Source organism: Pan paniscus, chromosome 17 (genome assembly GCF_029289425.2).
Source record: "Pan paniscus chromosome 17, NHGRI_mPanPan1-v2.0_pri, whole genome shotgun sequence".
In the NCBI taxonomy this organism is placed as follows: Eukaryota; Metazoa; Chordata; class Mammalia; order Primates; family Hominidae; genus Pan; species Pan paniscus.
This window is the reverse complement of record NC_073266.2, coordinates 25,481,328-25,506,353: the sequence shown is the minus strand read 5'-3', so window position 1 is coordinate 25,506,353 and position 25,026 is coordinate 25,481,328. Positions and strand designations below refer to the sequence as shown.

The window sequence follows — 25,026 nt, the reverse complement described above, 5'->3', positions numbered from 1 at the left end:
ACAAAATATTGTAAAAGAAATTAAAGAAGACCTAAATAAACAGAAAGACATCTTGTACTCATACATTGGAAGACAATATAGTTAAGGCAACAACATTACCCAAAGTGATGAACAGATTGAATGCAATCCCTAACAAAATCCCAACAGCCTTTCTTTAAGAAATAGAAAGACTGATCCTAAAATTCATATGGAATTGCAAGGGGCCCCTTGCAACAACCCAATTTAGAGATCAGGAAACTGAGATTTAGACCAGGTAAGTAATTTGCCCAAGGATACACAGCTAGTCAATGGCATAAATGGAACCGAAACCAGGTAGTCTCTCTGGAGCCCAAGTTCTTTTCCATTTTACTCTAAAATAAATGTAATTCCCTTTATATTAAAGGGAATAATGTTCTTAAAGTACTTAAAGCATAGAGCATGGTATACAGTAAGCATGCAACAAAATCATTTTTATAGTTACAAAAAAAGAGACATCAGGGGTTAGGGGGACAAAATTAGGTTATATGACCTTGGACAAGTTATTTAACATTGCTGGGTTTCCATTTATCTCTAAAAAGAGAGGACTGGTTTATGTAACCTCTTATATAAATCTGTCTCTCCTCTTTGCTCTACGTATAAACTTCTAAATTAAACTGAAATACTGAGGTTTTTGAGGGATCAGTCTTGGATCTTTGGGTATCCTCTGCTTACTGTAGCTGCCCTTGTCTAGTCTAATGGCTTTAAATGCCACCTATAGGCTGGTAACTCCTCAACCCCTATTCCAGGCCAGCCCTTTATGTTAACCACTTATGGCTATGTACTTAGCATTTCCACTCAGAAGTCACAAAGACAGCTCAAACAACTCTGAGTCATCCTTTTTTCCCCCCCTTAATATAGGGTCTTGCTATGTTGCCCAAGCTGGTCTTGAACTCTTGGGCTCAGGCAATACTCCTGCCTCAGCCTCCTGAATAGCTGGGATTACAGGTGTGTGGCACCATGCCCAGCTGAGAATCATCCTTGATTATTCTTTATTCCCATACCACTCATATCCAATCCATCAGTAAGTCTTGTTGTTTCTACCTTCAAAATATACCACCTGACAGTTCTCTACTTTTCTCCATCTCCTCCACCATCATCACGGTCACAGCTACCATTTTCTTTCATTAGAGGACTCCTAACTTCCTCTCTCACTAGTCTACATGGTTTTTCTTCACCTGACAGGCAAAATCTTTTATAAATATAATTTGGATTATGTTCATCCCCTGCTTAAAAGCATCCAATCATTCATTCAAACAATATTCACCAAATGTCAACTACGTACCAGGCACTGTGGTAGAAAGAAACACAGTATTTGATATGGTTTGGCTGTGTCCCCACCCAAATCTCATCTTGAATTCCCATGTGTTGTGGGAGGGACCTAGTGGGAGGTAACTGAATCATGGGGGCAGGTCTTCCCCTTGCTGTTCTCATGACAGTGAGTAAGTCTCATGAGATCTGATGGTTTTATAAGGAGGAGTTTCCCTGCACAAGCTCTTTTTTGGCCTGCTGCCAGCGATGTAAGACATGACTTGCTCCTCTTTGATTTCCGCCATGATTGTGAGGCCTCCTTAGCCACGTGGAACTGTGAGTCCATTAAACCTATTTTTCTTCCCAGTTTTAGGTTATGTCTTTATCAGCAGTATGAAAAAGGACTAATACAGTATTGAACAAGTCAACATCCCGTTCCTCTCAAAAATAGTAATGGGTATCTCAGACCCTTAAACATACACATACACACACACACACACACACACACACACACACACACACACACACGTTGGGAATAACAGCTACTATTAAGAAAAATAGGCCAGGTGTGGTGGCTCACACCTGTAATCTCAGCACTTTGGGAGGCTGAGGTGGATCACCTGAGGTCAGGAGTTCGAGACCAGCCTGACCAACATAGTGAAACCCTGTCTCTACTAAAAATACAAAAATTAGCTGAACATGGTGGCGAGTGCCTGTAATCCCAGCTACTTGGGAGGCTGAGGCAGGAGAATTGCTTGAACCCGGGAAGTGGAGGCTGCAGTGAGCCGAGATCACGCCACTGCACTCCAGCCTGGGCAACAGAGAGAGACTCTGTCTTAAAAAAAAAAAAAGAAAAGCAAGAAAGAAAAAGAAAAAGAAAGCAGATGAGAGGTAGAAAATGAGGCCAGTGGTGGGGAGGGGCAATAATGTGGAAAGAGTGGTCAGTAGGTGGCACCAGAGCAGAGAGCTCAATGAAGATTGGAGTGAGCCATGCACAGACCTAAGGAAAGAGTGTCCCAGGCATGGAAGGGCCAGTGGCTCCCACTGAACTTAAAACCCAAACTCTTCAGTGTTCCTCAAGTCCTTCGTCATCTAGCTCACACCTATGTCTCAAATCCCATTTGTGGCTCTTCCTTCCACTTTGTTTTGGTAATCCTAGGCTTGTTTCTTTAAAACACACCAATCTTTTTGCTGATTCCTCACTCCTCCAGGTGTTGATTTCAACGTCACCTGCTCAGAACGTCTTCCCTGTTTGTCCTTTCTAGATGATACCCCCCTCTAATTTCTCTGTTACTTTTTTTTTGAAATGGGGTTTCACTCTTGTTGCCCAGACTGGAGCGAAGTGTCGCGATCTTGGCTCATTGCAACCTCCGCCTCCCAGGTTCAAGCGATTCTCCTGCCTCAGCCTCCCAAGTAGCTGGGATTACAGGCTTGCACCACTATGCCCAGCTATTTTTTGTATTTTTAGTAGAGACGGAGTTTCACCATGTTGGCCAGGCTGGTCTCAAACTCCTGATCTCAGGTGATCTGTCCACCTCGGCCTCTCAAAGTGCTGGGATTACAGGCGTGAGCCACTGCACCTGGCCTCTCTGTTACTTTTTAATCACTGCATTCTGCATTTTCTTCTTAGCAATTGTTAGGATTTAAATTACAGTAGTTCTTCCTTATCCACAGTTTCACTTTCCATGGCTTCAGTTACCTGTGGTCAACTGCATCCAAAGATATTATATGGAAAATTCCAGAAATAAATAAATCCTAAGCTTTAAATTATATGCTGTGCTGAGTTGCATGGTGAAATCTCACACCATCCTGCACTGTCCTGCCCGGGGTGTGAATCACCCCTTTGTGCAGCATATTTGCTCTCAGCCTCAAGCGATCTACCTGCCTTGGCCTCCCAAAGTGCTGGGATTATAGGTGTGAGCCACCAAGCCTGGTCTGCATACCACAAATTTTGATAGGTCACGCATTTGTTATTATTCAGTTTATTTCCATTGTGATTTCTTCTTTGACTCTTGGGGCATTTAAAAGTAGTTTCTTAATTTCCAAGTATATGTAGAAATAATAAAATCTTTTTGTTATTCATATCTGGCTTGATTCCACTATGGTAACAGAACATTTCCTATGTAATTATAACCCTTTGAAATTTGTTAAGACTTGCTTTAAGGCCTGGAATATGGAGAAATTTTTAATTGTTCCATGTATACCTGAAAAGAATGTGTACTCTGCAGTGGATGGGTGGCATGTCCTATTAAGTCAGGTTTGTTATTCTCATTGTCCAAATATTCTATATTTGTACTGATACTAAGAGAGGTATTTTAAACCTCCCTCTATGGTTGTACATTTGTCTACTTCCCCTTTTAGTTGTATTTGTTTGAATGTTGTTCAATGCTACTGTTACAGGCTATGTTACTAGGTGCACATAAATTTATGAATGCTATTTCTCCTTAGTAAATTGAACTTTTTATCAGTAAGCATCCTTTTTTATCTCTAATAATGCTTTTTGCCTTTAGGTCCATTTTATATTAAAATAATATCTGTGATACTTTTCTTTTGGTTAGAATGTTATATTTTTCCATTCTTTTACTCAAGCTTTCTATGTCCTATTTATAGTGTCTACTCAGTAAACAACATATGATTGGATTTTGTATTTTTAATGCAGTCTAAAAATCTGTGTCTTTTAAAAATTAGAGTATTTTAGGCTAGTACAATCCACAGAAATACAGTGTGAGCCATGTATGTAGTTTTAAATTTTCTAGTAGCCACATCAAAAAAAAAAAAGAAACAAGTGAAATTAACTTTGATAATATATTTTAGTTAACCCAATACAATAATATATATTATTGTAATACTTCAAATTATAGCCAATACAAAAATTATTAACAAGGCTTTTTTTTTTTTTTCTTTTGAGATGGAGTCTCACTCTGCTGCCCAGGCTGGAGTGCACTGGCATGATCTCGGCTCACTGCAACCTCTGCTTCCCGGGTTCAAGTGATTCTCCTGCCCTAGCCTCCCGAGTAGCTGGGATTACAGGCATGCAGCACCATGCCTGGCTAATTTTTTTGTCTTTTTAGTAGAGACGGGGTTTCACCACGGTAGTCAGGTCTCGAACTCCTGACCTCAAATGATCCACCCACCTCAGCCTCCCAAAGTGCTGGGATTACAGGCATGAGCCACCGCACCCAGCCAACAAGGCATTTTACATTCTTTTTTTGGTACTAAGTGTTTGGAATCCAGTATAGATTTTGTACTTTCAGTCCACGTCAATTTAGACTAACCACATTTCAAGTGATTAACAGTCACATGTGGCTAGTAACTACTGTACTGAGCAGTATAAATTTAGACCATTTACATTTAATGTAATTACCAATATATTTCAGTATCAAATTACCATCTTCTATTTGTTTTCTCACCTGTTCTATATTCCTTTTCAATTCTTTCCATCTCTTCTTTTGGATTACCAGTAATTTTATTAGCTCCACCTGCCCCCTTCCCTATTGGCCTGATATTTACAAATTCTTTTATTTATTTTTAGTGGCTTTTCTAATAAAGGTTAGGCTTTAGTGGCTTTCCTAATAAAGGTTAGCACTAATAAATTAGTGCTTTAACCTCTTCCCAATGCCAAGGTCTTAGAACACTAACTCCACGCTACTGTTATACATTTTAATTCTAAATATATTCTAAATCATGTAAGACATTATTATTTTTTGCTGTTAATATTCATTTAGATTTATTTTCATGTTTATTTTTCTTTTTTTGAGGTGGAGTCTTGCTCCATCGCCCAGGCTGGAGTGCAGGGGCACAATCTTGGCTTACTGCAACCTCCGCCTCCCAGGTTCAAGCCATTCTCCTGCCTTAGCCTCACAAGTAGCTGGGATTTCAGGCATGCACCACCACGCCCAGCTAATTTTTTTGTATTTTTAGTAGAGATGGGGTTTCACTATGTTGGCCAGGCTGGTTGTGAACTCCTGACCTCAAATGATCTGCTCATCTCGGCCTCCCAAAGTGCTGGAATTACAGGCGTGAGCCACCATGTCTGGCCCATGTTTATTTTTCTTTGCTCTTCAAATCTTCTGCATCTCCTAGTTTCTACCAGACATGGACTGCCTTCTGCCTGACGTATACTCTTTAGTATTGCCTTTAGTCAAGGTCTGCTGGTGACAAATTTTCTGTGTTTGTCAGATAAGATATTTTACCTTTTTTTAAAGAAACAAAACAAAAAAAGGTCTCACTGTGTCTCCCAGGCTTGAGTGCAATGGCACCATTACTGCCCACTGCAGCCTCAACCTCCTGGGCTCAGGTGATCCACCATGCCTAGCTGATATTTTACCTTTATTGTTGAGACATTATACTGGATAAATAATTCTAGATTTAATGTTAGAACTTTGAAGATAGCATTCCACTCTGTCTTCTAACATTACTCTCCCCCTGACTTACTTTGTGAAACGGGTATTGGAACGCCTGCCCAATCTACCTCACAGTGTTACCCTAAGGCTCCAGTAATAGAAGGGGAATATAAAGGCACTTTTCAACTACAATGTACCATATTAAAACATAACAAATTATTAGATTACTTGAAATAAAAGACTATCCAGGACAAAAGTTACACATTAAAGAGCGTCTTGCTTGCTAAGAATTGAAAACAAATTGTTTCAAGTCCTTAAACATCCTATTATTTGTATTAATTAAACTTAGTTTCACATTTCTACTTCAAACAAGGAGAAAGCAGTTACAATTCTTCAAATAATTCTTGTCTTCTCTTCCAACAAAGTAAACAATGAGTCAATTTATGAATTGAGGTTTTTAACCTGCTAACCAAACCACAAACTCATATCTGCACTATATGATGAGGAATCATGGGTTTTATAATATTTTAAAATTTCCGTTTACTTGTAAAATGTTTCAGCAATTATTTTTCTTCTCATTCAGCTACATGGAACATTCAGAACAGTCACAGATGTGGAGAATTTTATGGGTCAGTTTTGATTAGCATGGAAACCAAGAAACAACAGGTGAGGTTGTGATATTCTCCAATAAAATTTCTGATAGAATTGGTAGTCTTCAGTTTTCCTTCAATCTATAAAACCTTAAAAAAAATTTCTTTTCTTTCTTTCTTTCTTTCTTTTTTTTTTTTCTTTTTTTGAGACAGAGTCTCACTCTGTCACCCAGGCTGGAGTGCAGTGGTGCGCTCTCAGCTCAATGCAACCTCCACCTCCCAGGTTCAAGAGATTCTCATGCCTCAGCCTCCTGACTAGCTGGGACTATAGGTATGTGCCACCACACCTGATTAATTTTGTATTTTTTTTTTAGTAGAAACAGGGTTTCCCCATGTTGGCCAGCTAGTCTTGAACTCTTGGCCTCAAGTGATCCACCTGCCTCGGCCTCCCAAAATGCTGGGATTACAGGCATCAGCTATCGCGCCCAGTCGGTTTTTTTTTTCCTTTTAAATAGAGACGAGGTCTCACTATGTTGCCCAGGCTGGTCTCAAACTCCTGAGCTCAAGTGATCCTCCCACCTGGGTCTCCCAAAGTGGTGGGATTACAGGTGTGAGCCACCATGCCCAGCCAAAAACCTGTCCTCGTAAGCACCCTTTTAACTATTCATTTTTCATATAATGATAGCAATAAGTTAGGGAACCACAGTAGCTCAAATTAAAAAATAAAAGGTATCCATTCAAACTTCTAAATGTCCAATAATTTTTTTTATAAGTTAAGATATTTAATGTCATTGAATAAGAATTTTAAAATTCCAATTACTCTCTGGATCTCATCTTCCAAACCTGTAGTTTAAGACAGCAATCTGGCTATGACATGTTACATTACTGGTGCCAGGGTTGATTTTATGGATCTAGTTGGTTAGGTGGGTGTTCCTTTCCTCTTTCACCACTCCTTATGTATACTTCGCCCAACACACACACCACCAAAATACTGTTAGCTCACTTTCAGATGTATGAGTGGTTTTGCTTCTTAATGTAAAACCTTTTACTCTTCATTTTTTCAATCACTATTTATCAATGGTCTTCCACAGAACAAGCTGGTCATTTGTGGCCTGCAGAAAGTTTAACTGGCCTTTAAGTGTGTTTACATGTTTTTAAAAAACAAACCTTAACATCTAGAAAACATAACATAAATAAAACACATCAAATTTCTATTTGTTTGTGTATTTATATATATGTATTTCATGTGTAGAGCCTGCTGATTTAAAATGAGAAGCACTACACATCTTAAAAAAACTAAAGAATATATCTGAATTTCATAAGAATAATAACTTGTATAGTTCTTTCCAGAGTCCTTGAAAGTTGTACCATCTAAGGAGGCCTAAGGAACAGGGGCACTCAGCACACCTGAAAACTACCATTGTCACAGTGCTTCTACATTCCTGTCTCTGAATATAGAACTTTATGAAAAGTTGGAAAATAAGAGATACACCATTGACACTGCTTATAAAACCTAGTAAATATCATATATAAATAACTGAAAACAGAATGCTTTTATGGCTAATTTGACAAATCTGTTTGATGTTAATCTCTGTACATTTGGCATGGTAGAAATTATGACCTTCAAGTACATAGCAAAGTTTAAAAGAGAAAAATTCCGTATAACCGACCAAACTTGCTTCATTACATATAAATACCACTAAGTAGGTCAAGAAAACCTAAAACAATCAGCTGTGACACTTGAGATGCAAAATCTTCATGTAAGTAAGTGGATTATAGTTGTTATTTACTCTAGAAAAAGGAAATACAGAGGTCAACTGAAGATATAATGCCCAGTCAAGCTGATACATGACATGTAATGATAAGGGGTATATAATATCTAAAAGCGGTTTCTTGAGTTATGATTCAATCATAAATGTCCATGTTCAGGCTGCTGACAAATCTGGGAACTATTATTAAATGCTGAATCACCATTCTTTATTATTATTATTATTATTATTATTATTATTATTATTGAGACGGAGTCTCACTCTGTCATCCAGGCTGAAGTGCAGTGGCGTGATCTCAGCTCACTGCAAGCTCTGCCTCCCAGGTTCATGCCATTCTCCTGCCTCAGCCTCCCGAGTAGCTGGGACTACAGGTGCCCGCCACCACGCCCAGCTAATTTTTTGTATTTTTAGTAGAGACAGGGTTTGACCGTGTTAGCCAGGATGTTCTTGATCTCCTGACCTCGTGATCCGCCTGCCTCGGCCTCCCAAAGTGCTGGGATTACAGCCGTGAGCCACTGCGCCCAGCCTCGTTATTATTTTTAAATAAATGTAGATATGTGTCAACCATTCAATTTTTAAAAAAATAACAGCCTGGACACAGTGGCTCATTTCTGTAATCCCAGCACTCTGGGAGGCCAAGGCAGGAGGATCACTTGAGCCCAGGGGTTCAAAACCAGCCTGAGCAACATAGCAAGACCTCATCTCTGCAAAAAATTTAAAAATTAGCCAGGTGTGGTGGCATACACCTGTAGTCCCAGCTACTCATGAGGCAGAGGCTGCAGTGAGCCATGATCACACCACTGCACTCTAGCCTGGGCGACAGAGTGAGACCATCTCTCCAGGGGAAAAAAAAAGAAGAAGAAATAACAACTCTTGAAAAAAACAAGTACTGCATAAAACGCTGCCTTACCTTCATGACATCTCTATATGACCGAATAGCTGAGATTTTTCTCTTTTCATCTTCATCTCCCAGGCCTTCTTCTGCAGCCTCATAGCCCTCATCATTGCTACCGTCAGCTTCCACCGTGTTGGCCATGTGATCGATGAGCTGCTCTAGGGGAGGGCTTAATTCCCTTTCTTCATTCTCCTTCAAACCATAGTCCAGTGCTTTATAAATAATAATTCCCAAAGATTCAATGACCTAGGAACATTTTAAAAAGTGGTTAATGGAGATGAATGAAGAGCTTTCTAGGACTAATTGTGAGGCATAAGATGTTTAGTATGATTTTTTCCCTCAAACCAACATACAACACATACACAAACCCTTTTTATATTCTCTTAGATTTACACTTTGTGTTAAAATTTGTATTTGCCATTCATATATAAAATATTAACCGAGTTGATTTTCCACATTTCCAAAAGGTATTTCTGAGAACAGATATAGTTATCAAAGAATATATCCTCTCAGAACTCTTATGCCAATGTTTATCTAATTAGAGATGCACAGACATCCCAAGTATCTGAAAGACTGAAAACTCACTTACGGGTAGCAATTAACTCAAGCCTAAACAACAACAAAAATCTATTCATATCCATGTATACACACTTCTCTAGTTCCATTCAATCACTGAAAACACATCCTCTCAGACGATGCAAACAAATGAGAGACCTTTTGCAAACCCTGAATTTTCAAGGCAGCTCACAGATAACCCTCCCTACCACACACCTCCATCAATATTACTGCCGGACAAATGAACCTCATTTATGAACAGTAGATACACCACTGTTGTATACCACCTCGACAACTGCTCCAGACTTTGGCCAATACAGGAAATCCCACTTTATTTCTCAATACTGCCTTTCTGCTATATATAAAAAAAATCACATATAAAACCTTTTAATTTTATTGTTCTCTCTCTAAAGAACACTGGCAGCCAGCGCGGTGGCTCATGCCTGTAATCCCAGCACTTTGGGAGGCTGAGGCGAGCAGATCACTTGAGGTCAGGAGTTCGAGATCAGCCTGGCCAACATGGCGAAACCCTGTCTCTACTAAAAATACAAAAATGAGCTGGGTGTGGTGGCGTGTGCCGGTAATCCCAGTTTCTTGGAAGGCTGAGGCGGGAGAATCGCTTGAACTGGGGAAGCGGAGGTTGCAGTGAGCTGACATTGTGCCACTGCACTTCAGCCTGGGTGACCGAGCAAAACTCTATCTCAAAACAAACAAACAAACAAACAACAACAACAACAACAACAAACAGGCAATGAAGCCAAAGAATTAAAATTAAATCCTGACTTTTACCACTAGCCAGCTGCCTCAGGACAAATCATTTTAGTGATGACTTTTCTCATCCGTTAAATGGGGATGTCAATGATACCTCCATTTAATAAGATTCTGTTGAGACTATGCATTCACTATGCATGGAAGTACCTGGTACAATATCTGACTTATTACAGGGACTCAATAATGTTCTCACTGCTCTCTCCTTCCTTTAGCCCATTCTTTTCCAATGTTTATCAGTTACTCCCAAAATAAATAAAATCTTTCATTTTCAGTATTTCATTTATAGCTGGTAATACCGCATTTTTTAAAAAGTGCATCACAAATAAAAAAGAAAGTCAGAAGTTTCTAACATGAGTTAAATACAAGAGAGTCACTGGCTAGCTCTTAAAAGCCTCACTCAAAATTCTCTACAAAAATTCAAAAATTCTCTACAAAATCTGAAATCTACTTTACCAATGAAATAATATTTTCTCAACACTAGCATTCAAAATGAATATCATGCTTAAAAATTCTTAACTTCTAAGTTTTTAAACAATACTGTTTTAAAATATTTTTTACTGAAAACATGTAATATTTTCACTGGATTTATGGTCTGACCTGGCACTGTAGCCATTCTTTTCTTTCTTTCTTTTTTTTTCTTCTTCTTTTGAGACAAGGTCTCACTCTGTCACCCGGGCTGGAGGGCAGTGGTACAATTATGGCTCACTGCAGCTTCAACTTCCTTGGGCTGAGATGATCCTCCCACCTTAGCCTCCCTAGTAGCTGGGAAAACAGGTACACACCACCAGGCCTGGCTAATTTTTTTTGGAATTTTTTAGAAACAGGGTTTCACCATGTTGTCCAAGCTGGTCTCAAACTCCTGGACTTAAGCAATGGGCCTGCCTTGGCCTCTCAAAGTGCTAGGATTACAGGAATGAGCCACCACGCACTATTTTCTATTATAAAAATGAATTTAAACAATGGATCTTCTAAGTTCCAAGGCAATTGACTACTTTAGTTATCCCTCCTGGCAGTGTCCCAGGACAATCCCCACTTTGTCCACCAGCCTGTTCAGGAGAAGGTACCATTTCATTGCTTCCCCGGCACAGGGTACACATTGCTCTCACAGCATGTACCATTCTCACCACAGGCAGGTGCGGCTTAGGGCAAGGATTTTAACTTTCAAAGATGGCAGAGCCTAACTCTGTGGTGTGCATTAGAAAAAAACTTGTTAAACTGAACCTAGGGCAGTCACTTTAACTATCAGAGAGTCCCTACTAATATAATGAAAGCCTCAGAAATCAAAAAGTTAGATTACATTCAGTATATATATTTTTAAAGCTGAGAAGGTCTTGTTGCAATTATTCCCAGTGAGAAATCACAATTAACTGAGTTTTACATGATTGGATGACTCTAACCATCCATATAACCCTCCCCTTCTTTTTTTGTTTTGCTTTTTGTTTGTTTTTGTTATTGTTTTTTGTGGTTTTTTTTGAGACAGAGTCTTGCTCTGTCACCAGGCTGGAGTGTACTGGCGCGATCTTGGCTCACTGCAATCTCCACCTCCCAGGTTCAAGGGATTCCCCTGCCTCAGCCTCTTGAGTAGCTGGGAGTACAGGTGTGCACCACCATGCCGGGGTACTTTTTGTATTTTAGTAGAGTCGGGGTTTCACCATGTTGGCCAGGACAGTCTCGATCTCCTGACCTCGTGATCCGCCCGCCTCGGCCTCCCGGAGTGCTGGGATTACAGCTGTGAGCTACCGTGCCCAATCAACCCTATCCTTCTTCCTAGGGAGGTGGGAAAAACCCTGTTATATAACCCTATCTCTCCCTCTAGAGCTGGGGGGAGAAAAATCACAAAACCATTGCAAATACCAACACCAGCGATGGCTTCCAACCATAGCAAAGACCCAAGAATCACTCAGCAAGCTTGCTCTTTTCTCTGCTCAATTACCTTGCCTACAGGAGCTGATCCATTCTTCTTCAAGAAGTCATTTTATATCATCTTTCTCTTTAATCCAACACTCTTTTCTGCCTCTCTAGGGCTCAGCTCCAAATAAAACAATCATTTTCCCACTTTCAAATGTACAAACTGATAGGAATCTCTACTTATTTGCCCTTTCTTCCTTTCACAGTGGAGGAGTAGGTCTTCTATTCCTGTTTAAAGGTCAGCCCCACTCTCCTAACCCCTCATACCCTCCAGTGCAATCCCATTTCTGTACTCCCTTTACAAGCAAACCTCCCGAAAGGGCAGTAGCAACGCTGATGGTAGCAATGATGAGGGCTATGAGGCTGCAGAAGGCCTGGAAGATGAAGATGAAAAGAGAAAAATCTCAGGTATTCGTTTGCATAGAGTCATGAAGGTAAGGCAGCAGTTTATGTAGTACTTGTTTTTCTAAAGAGTTGTTATTTCTTCTTTTTTTTCTAGAGAGACAGGATCTCACTCTGTCACCCAGGCTAGAGTGCAATGGTGTGATCGTGGCTCACTGCAGCCTCTGCCTCCTGAGTAGCTGGGACTACAGGTGCATGGTGACACCTGGCTAATTTTTAAATTTTCTGCAGAGATGAGGTCTTGCTATGTTGCTCAGGCTAGTTTTGAACCCCTGGGCTCGAGCAATCCTCCTGCCTTGGTCTCCCAAAGTGCTAGGATTATAGACATGAGCCACTATCTGTAATGCGCCCATCTCTCCTTTCCCTCCTTCCCCTCCTTCCATTCACTGTTTAATTCATTCCCATCTAACGTCTTTCCTTCTGAAACCACTGAAACACAAATACTAAAGTCACAAATAATCTCTATATATGAAGTTTAACCCATTCTCATCCTAAATGACTGCTTAATAGCATCCAACACAAGTGACTCATTTCTTCTGTTCTAAACACTCTGGATTCTAGATTTTCTCTCAGCAACTACTTCTCAATCTGTCTACAGATCCTTCCTCCTGCAACTGTTTAATTGATGGAGTTCCTCAGAGCTCATGCACTCCACTTTCTTCCAAAATCTCTTGCAAAGTGCTCTTATACATAGCCAATGCTATGAATACAATATGTATTCCGATATTTCCTTAACTTATATTACTAATCTACAGTTTGTCTCTGGGATGCAGGCAATATATCATATGGTCTACTTAATACTTCCATGTGAATAAGTAATAAGCACCTCAAACCATAATGTTTGTTTATTGTCTACTTTCTCCACTAAAATGTAAGGTCCATAATGCTTTGGATCTTGTCTATTTTGTTCACCATTGTGAACAAAATGCTGTATGTTATACAGCACTTGGTTCATAGCAGATGCTAAATAAATATCTCATAATTAAATTGGTAAGTTGTTTTATAACAGTAATACATCTACTTCTGAGTTCCTTTTTGTATATATAAAATAAAATAGTAGAAATCTTTTCAAAAACTTATAGAATTGTATTCTTAAAAGTCTGGGTTGTGGCTGGGCGCGGTGGCTCACGCCTGTAATCCCAGCATTTTGGGAGGCCGAGGCAGGCAGATCACGAGGTCGGGAGATTGAGACCATCCTGGCTAACACGGAGAAACCCTGTGTCTACTAAAAATACAAAAACAAAATTAGCCGGGCGTGGTGACCGGTGCCTGTAGTCCCAGCTACTCGGGAGGCTGAGGCGGGAGAATGGCATGGCAGGAGGCAGAGCTTGCAGTGAGCCAACATCACGCCACTGCACTCCAGTCTGGGTGACAGAGCGAGACTCCGTCTCAGAAAAAAAAAAAAAGAAATATGGGGTGGGAGAGGCGTGGAGCAAGAGGGCTGAATAGACAGCTTTATTGATCATCAGCCCTGCAGGAACACCAAATTTAACAACTATCACAAAAATGGCACCTTCATAAGAACCAGAAATCAGTACCAGGTTTTAACTTCAGACCACTGAAAGAGGCACCAAAGAGGGTAGGAAAGACAGTCTTGAATTGCTGATGCCACCCCTCCTCCACCTCCTGGCAGTGGCCATGGGCCGCAGAGAGAATCTGTGTGCTTGGGAAAAGAAAAGCACAGCAATTGTGAGACTTTGCACCGAATTCAGTGCTGTCCTGTCACAGGGGAAAGTAAATCGGGCTGAGGCCAATGCCCACTCACAGAAGGAACATTAAGACCAGCGCTAGCCACAGAGGAATCGCCTAAATGCCTATCCCAGTAGTGGGAACTTGAGTTCTGGCAAGCCTTACCACTGCGTGCTTAAGTGCTCTGAGGCTCTAAATGAACTTCAAAGGCACTCTAAGCCACAAGGACTGCAACTCCTGGCAAGTCCTGGTGCTGAGCTGGGCTCAGAGCCAGTGGACTTGTGGGGTACATGACCTACTGAGACACCAGCCAGGATGGCTAAAAGAGTACTTGCACTATCCCTCTCCCAACGCCAGGCAGCACAGTCTGCAGCTCCAAAAGAGACCCCTTTTTTCCACTTGAAGAGAGGAGAGGGAAAAGAGGACTATATCTTGCATATTGGATACCAGCTTCAGCCACAGTAAGACAGAATAAGGGAGGAGACCACCCCTCATATTGTCTTATGCCCAGTTTCTGCCTCCAAAGAAAGAAGAAGTAAAAACTAAAAGGCAGAAATGAAGTCCACCAGCAGACAGCCCGGCACCACACCCTGGGCCTGGTAGTTAAAGATCAACCCCTGACCTAATTGGTTATTTGCATTAAAAAAGCACTGTGAAGATCCCTGTCCTATTCTGTTCCGTTCTAATTACCAGTGTATGCAACCCTCAGTCACGTACCCCCTGCTTGCTCAATCGATCACGACCCTCTCACGTGGACCCCCTTAGAGTTGTGAGCCCTTAAAAGGGACAGGAATTGCTCACTCCAGGAGCTCTCTTGAGACAGGAGTCTTGCCAATGCTCCCAGCCAAATAAACCCCTTCCTTCTTTAACTCGGTGTCTGAGGGGTTTTGTCTGCGGCTTTTCCTGCTACAAGAACACCAGGCAGTCATGAGCCCCCCATTCCAGGCCCCAGCTAATGGATTTCTAGGTATACCCCGGGGCAGAAAGGAACCTGCTGCCTTGAACAGAAGGAACCAGTCTTGGCAGGATTCATCACCTGCTGACTAATGAGTCCTTGGGCCCTAAATAATCAGCAGCAATACCCAGGTAGTACACCATGGACCTTGGGTTAGACTACAGGATGAGTTGGCTTCAGGTGAGACCCAGCCCCTTCCCAGCTGTGGTAGCTAAGGTGAAAGACTTCTTGTGCTTGAGTAAAGCAGAGGGAGAAGTAAAAGGGGCTTTATCTTGCAATTTAGGTACCAGCTTGGCCACAGTGGGGTAGAGCACCAAGTGGGCTCTTGGGGCTCCCAATAAGAGGACTTGGCTCTAGGACAGCATTTCCGGATCTGCACTGGGCCAGAGGGGAGCCCACTGCCCTGAAGGGTGAGTCCCAGGGCCTGGCAGCATTCACTAAAAACTGACTGGAAAGGCCTTGGGCCCTCAATGAACATCAGCAGTAGCCTGGCAGTAATCCCCATGGGCCTGTGGTGGTGGCCATGGGGTGAGGCTCCTCTGCCTGTGGAAGAGGCGAGGGAAGAGTGGGAAGGACTGTGTCCCATGGTTTGAGTGCTAGCTCAACCACAGTAGAACAGAATACCAGGCAGAACAGGAGGCAGATTTCTAAGGTTTCTGACTCCAGTCCCTAGTGACCAAACAGCATCTCTAGACCTACCCGGGGCCTGGGGGAACTTGCTGCCCTGAAGGGAAGGACAAAGGCCTGGCTGACACCTACATTAAAACAAACAAACAAACAAAACAAACAAACAAAAACTTCAAATAAACAACCTAAAAATGCATCCTAAAGAACTAGAAAACTCCAAATTAGTAAAGGCAAAGAATAAAGATCAGAACAGAAATAAATAAAAGTGAAACAAGACAAAAGATCAGCAAAACAAAAAGCTGATTTTTTGAAAAGACAAATAAAATTGACAAACCTTTAGCCAGACTATGAAAAAAAGACAAAAGACCTAAATAAACAAAATCAAAGATGTAAAAGGAGACATTAGAACTGATACCAGCTGGGCGCGGTGGCTCATGCCTGTAATCCCAGCACTTTGGGAGGCCGAGGTGGGTGGATCACGAGGTCAGGAGTTCAAGACCAGCCTAGCCAAGATGGTGAAACCCCGTCTCTACTAAAAATACAAAAATTAGCTGGGCACGATGGCACGTGTCTGTAATCCTAGCTACTTGGGAGGCTGACGCACAGAATTGCTTAAACCTGGGAGGCGGAGGTTGCAATGAGCTGAGATTGCACCACTGCACTCCAGCCTGGGCAACAGAGCAAGACTCTGTTCAAAAAAAAAAAAAAAAAAAGAACTGATACCCCAGAAAGTCAAAGGATTATTAGTGTCTACTATGAACAACTACATCCCAATAAATTGGAAAATTTAGATGAAAAGGATAAATTCTTAGACACATACAACCTACCAAGATCGAACCATGAAGAAATCCAAAACCTGAACAGATAAATAATAAGTAATGAGATCAAAGTGATAAAAAGCTTCCCAGCAAAGAAAATCCTAGGACCCAATAGCTTCACAGCTGATTCTACCTAACATTTAAAGAAGAACTAATACCAATCCTTCTCAAACTATTCTGAAAAATAGGAGGGAATATTTCTTCCAAACTCATTCTCAAAGGTGAGTAATCCCCCAACATCAAAACCAGACAAAAGACACATCAAAAAAACAAATCTACAGGCCAGTATCACTGATGAATATTAATGCAAAAATCATCAATAAAGTACTAGCAAATCAAATCCAACAACACCTTAAAAAGATCACGCATTAAAACCAACCCAGTTGTTGCATAGAGCTGATAAATTTCTCTGAATAGACATAGAAATTGATTCTCCCAGTCTTAACACCTGAAAAAGTTTCATTTGTCTTATCCAAGTTCCTTTCTCAGGAAACCACCCATCAGGCCTCCCAGAGTATGAAGGAGCTGAAACTTACCAGATCACTGCACCTGGACAATGAGAGGTCAAATCCCCCACCCATCATGATTGCCTAACCGACCACCTGCTTCCTGTTGACCAACTTCTTTTCCTCACCCCTCCCTAACGCTTGTTTTCCCACACATGGTTACATTTCTTCCCTGTATATAAACCCCTAATTTTAGTTGGCCATGGAGATGACTTGAGACTGATCTCCCATCTCCTCAGCTGCAGGCACCCAATTAAAGCCTTCTCCCCTGGCAATAACTGTTGTCTCATTGACTGGTTTTCTGTCCAGCGAGTAGCAGTACCTAAACAGAATCCCTGGCACTTTGGCAACAGAACCAGAACCAGACAAAGACTTATCAAAAAAAAAAAAAAAAATTTGGATACTGAATACCTAATTATTAAAAAAGAAAAATAAAAAAAGAAATCTACAGGCCATTATCACTGATGAATGTTGATGTAAAAATCCTCAAGAAAATTCTAGCCAACTGAATTCAACAACACATTAAAAAGATCATTCATCCTAACCAAGTGGGATTTTTCCCAGGGATGCAAAGATGGTTCAACATATGCAAATCAATCAATCTGACACATCATATCAACAGAATGAAGGACAAAAACCATATGATTATTCCAACTGATGTTGAAAAAGCATTTCATAAAATTCAACATCCCGTCATGATAAAAACCCTCAAAAAACTGGGTATATAAGGAACATATCTCAACACAATAAAAGGCATATATGAGTAACTCATGGTTAGTATCATACTGAGTAGGGAAAAACTAAAAGCCTTTCTTCTAAGATCAGGAACACGATAAGGATGCCCACTTTCATCACTGTTATTCAACACAGTACTGGAAGTCCTAGCTAGAGCAATCAGACAACAGAAAGAAAGGGCATTGAAACTGAAAAGGAAGAAGTCAAATTATACTTGCTTGCAGAAAATATGATCTTATATTTGGAAAAACCTAAATCTGAACCCCTCCCGAAAATCTATTAGAATTGATAAATTCAGTAAAGTTGGAGGATACAAAATCAACATACAAAAATCAGTCACATTTCCATATGCCAATAGCAAACAAGCTGAAAAAGAAATCAAGAAAGTAATCCCATTTACAATAGCTACAAAAAAAATACCTAGGAATTAAAGTGAAAGGTCTCTATAATGAAAACTATAAAACACTGATGCAAGAAATTGAAGAGGACACACAAAAAATGGAAAGATAGTCGATGTTCATGGATTGGAAGAATCAACATTGTTAAAATGTCCATATTACCCAAAGCTATCTTACAGATTCAATACAATCCCTATAAAAATGCCAATGACATTCTTCATAGAAATAGAAAAAAAATCCTAAAATTTATATGGAACCACAAAAGATCCAGAATAGCCAAAGGTATCCTAAGCAAAAAGAACAAAACTGTAGGAATCATGTTAACTTTAAATTATACTACAAATATACAAATAATACTGTGTCCGGAATTGGTGGGTTCTTGGTCTCGCTGATTTCAAGAATGAAGTTGCGGACCCTCACGGTGAGTGTTATAGTTCTTAAAGATGGTGTGTCCGGAGTTTGTGCCTTCAGATGTTCAGATGCGTCCGGAGTTTCTTCCTTCTGGTGGGTTCATGGTCTTGCTGGCTTCAGGAGTGAAGCTGCAGACCTTGGCGGTGAGTGTTACAGCTCATAAAGGTGGTGAGGACCCAAAGAGTGAGCAGCAGCAAGACTTACTGCAAAGAGCGAAAGAACAAAGCTTCCACAGTGTGGAAGGGGACCCCAGCAGGTTGCCACTGCTGGCTTGGGCAGCCTGCTTTTATTCCCTTATCCGACCCCACTCATATCCTGCTGATTGGTCCATTTCACGGAGAGCTGATTGGTCCATTTTACAGAGAGCTGACTGGTCCCTTTTGACAGGGTGCTGATTGGTGCGTTTACAAACCTTGAGCTAGACACAAAAGTTCTCCAAGTCCCCACCCGACTCAGAAGCCCAGCTGGCTTCACCTAGTGGATCCCGCGTTGGGGCTGCGGGTGGAGCTGCTCACCAGTCCCGCGCCACACGCCCGCACTCCTCAGCCCTTGGGCAGTCGATGGGACCAGTCACTGCGGAGCAGGGGGTGGCGCCCGTTGGGGAGGCTTGGGCCTCACGGGAGACCATGGCAGGGGGGCAGGGACAGGGCTCAGGCATGGCAGGCTGCAGGTCCCAAGCCCTGCCCCCCGGGCAGGCAGCTGAGGCCCAGTGAGAATTTGAGTGCAGGCAAGCCGACAGTGCTGGGGGACCCAGCGCACCCTCTGCAGCTGCTGGCCCGGGTGCTAAGCCCCTCACTGCCCAGGGCCGGTGCTGCCAGCCACTCCAAGTGTGGGGCCTGCCGAGCCAGTGCCCGCCCAGAACTCATGCTGGCCTGCGAGCGCCCGGCGCAGACCCAGTTCCCGCCCACACCTCTCTCTCCCTACCTCCCTGCAAGCAGAGGGAGCCGGCTCCAGCCTTGGCCAGCCCAGAGAGGGGCTCCCACAGTGCGGCGGCAGGCTGAACAGCTCCTCAAGCGCAGCGAGAGTGGATGCTGAGGCCTGAGGAGGCACCAAGAGCGAGCAAGGGCTGCTAGCACATTGTCACCTCTCACTACAATATACAAATATATATATATATATATATATATATGAAATACCACAAATATACAAATACTACAACTATATTACACTACAAAGCTACGGTAACCAAAACATCATGGTACTGGCATAAAAACAGATACACAGACCAATGGAACAGAATAGAGCACTCAGAAATAGATCCATACATCTACAATGAACTCATCTTGGACAAAGTTGCCAAGAACATACACTGGGGAAAAGACGGTCTCTTCAATAAATGGTGGGAAAAATGAGAAAACTGGATATCCACATGCAGAGGAATGAAACTAGACCCCTATCTATCGCTATGTACAAAAATAAAATCATACTGGATTAAAGACTTAAATCTAAGACCTCAAATTATGAAACAAATGTGTCCGGAATTGGTGGGTTCTTGGTCTCACTGACTTCAAGAACGAAGCCACGGACCCTTGCAGTGTTCCAGTTCTTAAAGATGGTGTGCCCGGAGTTTGTTCCTTCAGATGTTTAGATGTGTCCAGAGTTTCTTTCTTCTGGTGGATTCCTGGTCTCACTGGCTTCAGGAGTAAAGCTGCAGACCTTTGCAGTGAGTGTTACAGTTCTTAAAAGCGGCACGTCTGGAGTTGTTCGTGCCTCCTGGTGGGTTTGCGGTCTCGCTGGCTTCAGGAGTGAAGCTGCAGACTTTCGTGGTGAGTGTTACAGCTCACAAAGGCAGTGCAAACCCAAAGAGTGAGCACAGCAAGATTTACTGCAAAGAGTGAAAGAACAAACCTTTCACAGTGTGGAAGGGGACCCGAGCAGCTTGCCACTGCTGTCTTGGGCAGCCTGCTTTTATTCTCTTATCTGGCCCCACTCACATCCTGCTGATTGGTCCATTTTACAGAGAGCTGATTGGTCTGTTTTACAGAGAGCTGATTAGTCTGTTTTGACAGAGGGCTGATTGGTGCGTTTACAATCCCTGAGCTACACACAGAGTGCTGATTGGTGCATTTACAATCCTCTAGCTAGACATAAAAGTTCTCCAAGTCCACACCAGATTAGCTAGATACAGAGTGCTGACTGGTGCGTCCACAAACCCGGAGCTAGACACAGAGGGCTGATTGGTGCATTTACAATCTTCTAGCTAGACATAAAAGTTCTCCAAGTCCCCACCAGATTAGCTAGATACAGAGTGCTGACTCGTGCATCCACAAACCTCAAGCTAGACACAGAGTGCTGATTGGTGCATTTACAAACTTTGAGCTAGACACAGACTGCTGATTGGTGCATTTACAATCCTCTAGCTAGACATAAAAGTTCTCCAAGACCCTACCCAACTCAGGAGCCCAGCTGGCTTCCCCTAGTGGATCCTGCACCAGGGCGGCGGGCAGAGGTGCCCACCAGTCCCGTGCCGCGTGCCTGCACTCCTCAGCCCTTGGGCGGTAGATGGGACCAGGCGCCTCAGAGCAGGGGTAGGCGCCCCTTGGGGAGGCTCCATCTGCTTAGGAGCCCACAGGGTGGGGTGGGGGGGCACCGGCATGGCAGGCTGCAGGTCCCAAGCCCTGCCCCGCAGGGAGGCGGCTGAGGCCTAGTGAGAATTCGAGCACAGTGTGGGCGGGCCAGCAATGCTGGGGGACCCAGCGCACCCTCCACAGCTGCTGGCGCGGGTGCTAAGCCTCTCACTGCCCGGGCCGGTGTCGCCAGCCGGTGGCTCCGAGTGCCGGCCGGGCGAGACCGCACCCACCCGGAACTCGTGCTGACCTGCGAACACCACACGCAGCCCCGGTTGCCACCTGCGCCTCTCCCTCCACACCTCCCTGCAAGCAGAGGGAGCTGGCTCCGGCTTCAGCCAGCCCAGAGAGGGGCTCCCACGGTGCAGCAGCAGGCTGAAGGGCTCCTCAAGCACAGCCAGAGTGGACGCCGTGGCCTGAGGAGGTGCCAAGAGCAAGCGAGGGCTGCTAGCACATTGTCACCTCTCACTACTACAAGAAAACATTGGGGAAACTCTCCAGGATGTTAGACTGGGCAAAGATTTCTTGAGTAATAACCCACAGGCACAGGGAACCAAAGCAAAAATTGACAAATGGGATCACATGAAGTTAAATAGCTTTTGCCAGTGAAGAAAACAACAAAATGAAGAAACAACCCAAAGAATGGGAGAAAATATGTGCAAACTGTCCATCTGACAAGGGGTAATAACCACAATATATAAGGAGCTCAAACAATTCTATAGGAAAAAATCTAATAATCTGATTAAAAATGGGCAAAAGATCTGAATAGACATTTCTCAAAGTAAGAATTAGAAATGGCAAACAGGTATATGAAAAGGTGCTTGACATCATTGATTGTCAGAGTAATACAAATCAAAACTACAATGATATCTCATTCCAGTTAAAATGGCTTCTATCTAAAAGACAATAACAAATGCTGGTGAGGATGTGGAGAAAAGGGAACCCTTGTACACTGCTGGTGGGAAAGTAAATTAGTACAACCACTATCAGGAACAGTTTGGAGGTTCCTCAAAAAGTACCAATAGAGTCCATACGATCCAGCAATCCCCCTCCTAGTTATATACCCAAAAGAAAGGAAATCAGTATATCAAAGAGATATCTGCACTCCCATGTTTACTGCAGCACTATTTACAATAGCTAAGATTTGGAAACAACCTAAGTGTCCATCAACAGATAAATGGAGAAAGAAAATGTGGTACATATATCTAATAGAATACTATTCAGCCATGAAAAAGAATGAGATCCTGTCATTTGCAACAACATGAATGGAACTATGTGTCATTATATTAAGTAAAATAAGCCAGGCACAGAAAGACAAACTTCACGTGTTCTTACTTATTTGTGGGAGCTAAAAATTAAAACAATTGAATTTCTGGAGATAGCAGAAGGAAAGGCTGAGTGTGGTGGCTCACATCTCTAATCCCAGCACTTTGGCATGCCAAGGCGGGCGGATCACTTGAGGTCAGGAGTTCGAGACCAGCCTAGCCAACATGGTGAAACCCCATCTCTACTAAAAATACAAAAAATTAGCCAGGCATGGTAGGATGTGTCTATAATCCCAGCTACTTGGAAGGCTGAGGTGGGAGAACTGCTGGAATCCGGGAGGCAAAGGTTGGCAGTGAGCCAAGATCGCCCCACTGCACTCTAGCCTGGGTGACAGAGCAAGACTCCATCTCAAAAAAACAAAACTAAACAAACAAAACAACAACAAAAAGAACAAATAAGACTAATATTTGCTAGCACAACAGGGTGACTACAGTTTAAAATAATTTAACTGTACATTTAAAAATAAGCAAGAGTATAGTTGGATTGTTTGTAACACAAAGGATAAATGCTTGAAGTGATGGAGACCCCATTACCCCAGTGATTATTACGCACTGGATGTCTGTATCAAAATATCTTACGTAACCCATAAATACATACACCTACTACATATCCCCACAAATTAAAAAGAAAAAAGAAATATTTAAAAATCTGGCTTAGCAAGAAAAATAGTTTGGCTATCTTTGAATATAGGTGGTCTCCTTACACAAGTTACACTGAATTTAGGTTCTTCTTTTTAAAATATAAAACAAACTAGAATAGATCATTTAATTTTTTTTTGAGACGGAGTTTTGCTCTTGTTGCCCAGGCTGGAGTGCAACGGCATGATCTTGCCTCACCACAACCTCTGCCTCCCAGGTTCAGGCGATTCTCCTGCCTCAGCCTCCCAAGTAGCTGGGATTACAGGCATGCGCCACCATGCCCAGCTAATGTATTTTTAGTAGAGACGGGGTTTCTCCATGTTGGTCAGGCTGGTCTCGAACTCCCGACCTCAGGTGATCCGCCCGCCTTGGCCTCCCAAAGTGCTGGGATTACAGGCTTGAGCCACCGCGCCCGGCCATTAAATTATTTTTACCAAGACCACCATCAGCACTATCATCACCTCACATCATTTTACTACTACATCTCCACAGTCTCTTATCTAAAATCTTTAAGGTTAGCTGTGTTTGTGAGTTCATAATTTTCAGATTTTTAGAAAGGTTTATTAAAGACATCCCATATCTTTTGTACTTCTCCCAAGTGGGATCTGGGTCAGAATCCTATAATCAACACATTAATATTCCTATAGTGAAATATATGAATATTTACAGCTAGCAGGAAAAGAAAGACTACTTATATACATAGTCTCATATCAGTTCAGGTTAAATTTTGCCACCAAATGAGTTTGGGTGCCACAATTGCAAAAGAACTTTTGATTTTCTGAGCTTTTTGAATTACACAGTAACAAGTAAGGGCTGTACAATAGTACTATCACCAGCAACATTAGTACAATTGTCTGACCTCTGGGAAGGATTGTTAATGAGATTGACAATAACAGCATCCAAGTTAAGTTTACAAAGTTTTCTTTTTGTAATCAGAAAACTAGCATTCAGTTTGATTCATTCTTTCTTATTAGTGGGAGAGCAAGAGAAATAAGAAGGATGGCACAGACTCTATATCCTACCCACATTTTCATCCACTAAAATGTTCTAACATCAGGGATTTACAACCTTGTTTATGCTATGGACCTCTTTAGTATTCTGATGAAATCTATTAATTTATTCTCATAATAATGTATTTGTTTTGTTTTCTGTTTCTGAGACATGATCTCACCCTGTCACTCAGGCTGGAGTGCAGTGGTGTAATCATGGCTCACTGGAGCCTTGACTTCCTGGGCTCAAGTGATCCTCCCATCTCAGCCTCCAGAGTAGCTAGGACCACAGGCACCTGCCACCAACACCTGACTAAATTTATTTTATTTTCTTAACATTTTATTTTGTATTTTTTGTTTTATTTTATTTTATTATTTTATGTTCCAGGTTACATGTGCAGGATGTGGAAGTTTGTTACATAAACATGTACGATGGTAGTCTGCTGCACCCATCAACCCATTACCTAGGTATTAGGCCCAGCATGCATTAGCTATTTTTCCTGATGCTCTCCCACCCCCCACCCCCAATGCCTGGCTAGTTTTTAAAAAAATTTTGTAGAGAAAGGGTCTCACTATGTTGCCTAGGCTGGTCTTGAACTTCTGAGCTCAAGTGATCCTTCTGCTTCTGCCTCCCAACGTGCTGGGATTACAGGCATGAGCCACCACACATAGCCTATAGTAATGTCTTTAAATGCATACAACACAACTTCTAAGATTATAAAATATACTAAAATATAGTTAACACAATAACAAAATTATAATATAGTTTCATGTATATGCTTCTTTATACATACATTAAATTACATGATATTGGCAGATGCAATTAATTTTAGAGTGGTGATGAGTATATTTGAGAGATATGCAATCA

General features: G+C 42.1%; 1 protein-coding gene across 7 annotated transcripts in view; it reads right to left on the bottom strand.

Annotated features, from left to right (window-relative positions):
- SPIRE1 (spire type actin nucleation factor 1) overlaps window positions 1-25,026 on the bottom strand; it is a 215,264-nt gene that overhangs the window by 92,703 nt on the left and 97,535 nt on the right. For all 7 annotated transcript variants that reach the window (XM_034944069.3, XM_034944070.3, XM_034944067.3 and 4 more), the window contains one exon: window positions 8,879-9,109. In XM_034944069.3, coding sequence (XP_034799960.1) covers window positions 8,879-9,109 — 231 coding nt within the window. The remainder of the gene's footprint in view (window positions 1-8,878; window positions 9,110-25,026) is intronic.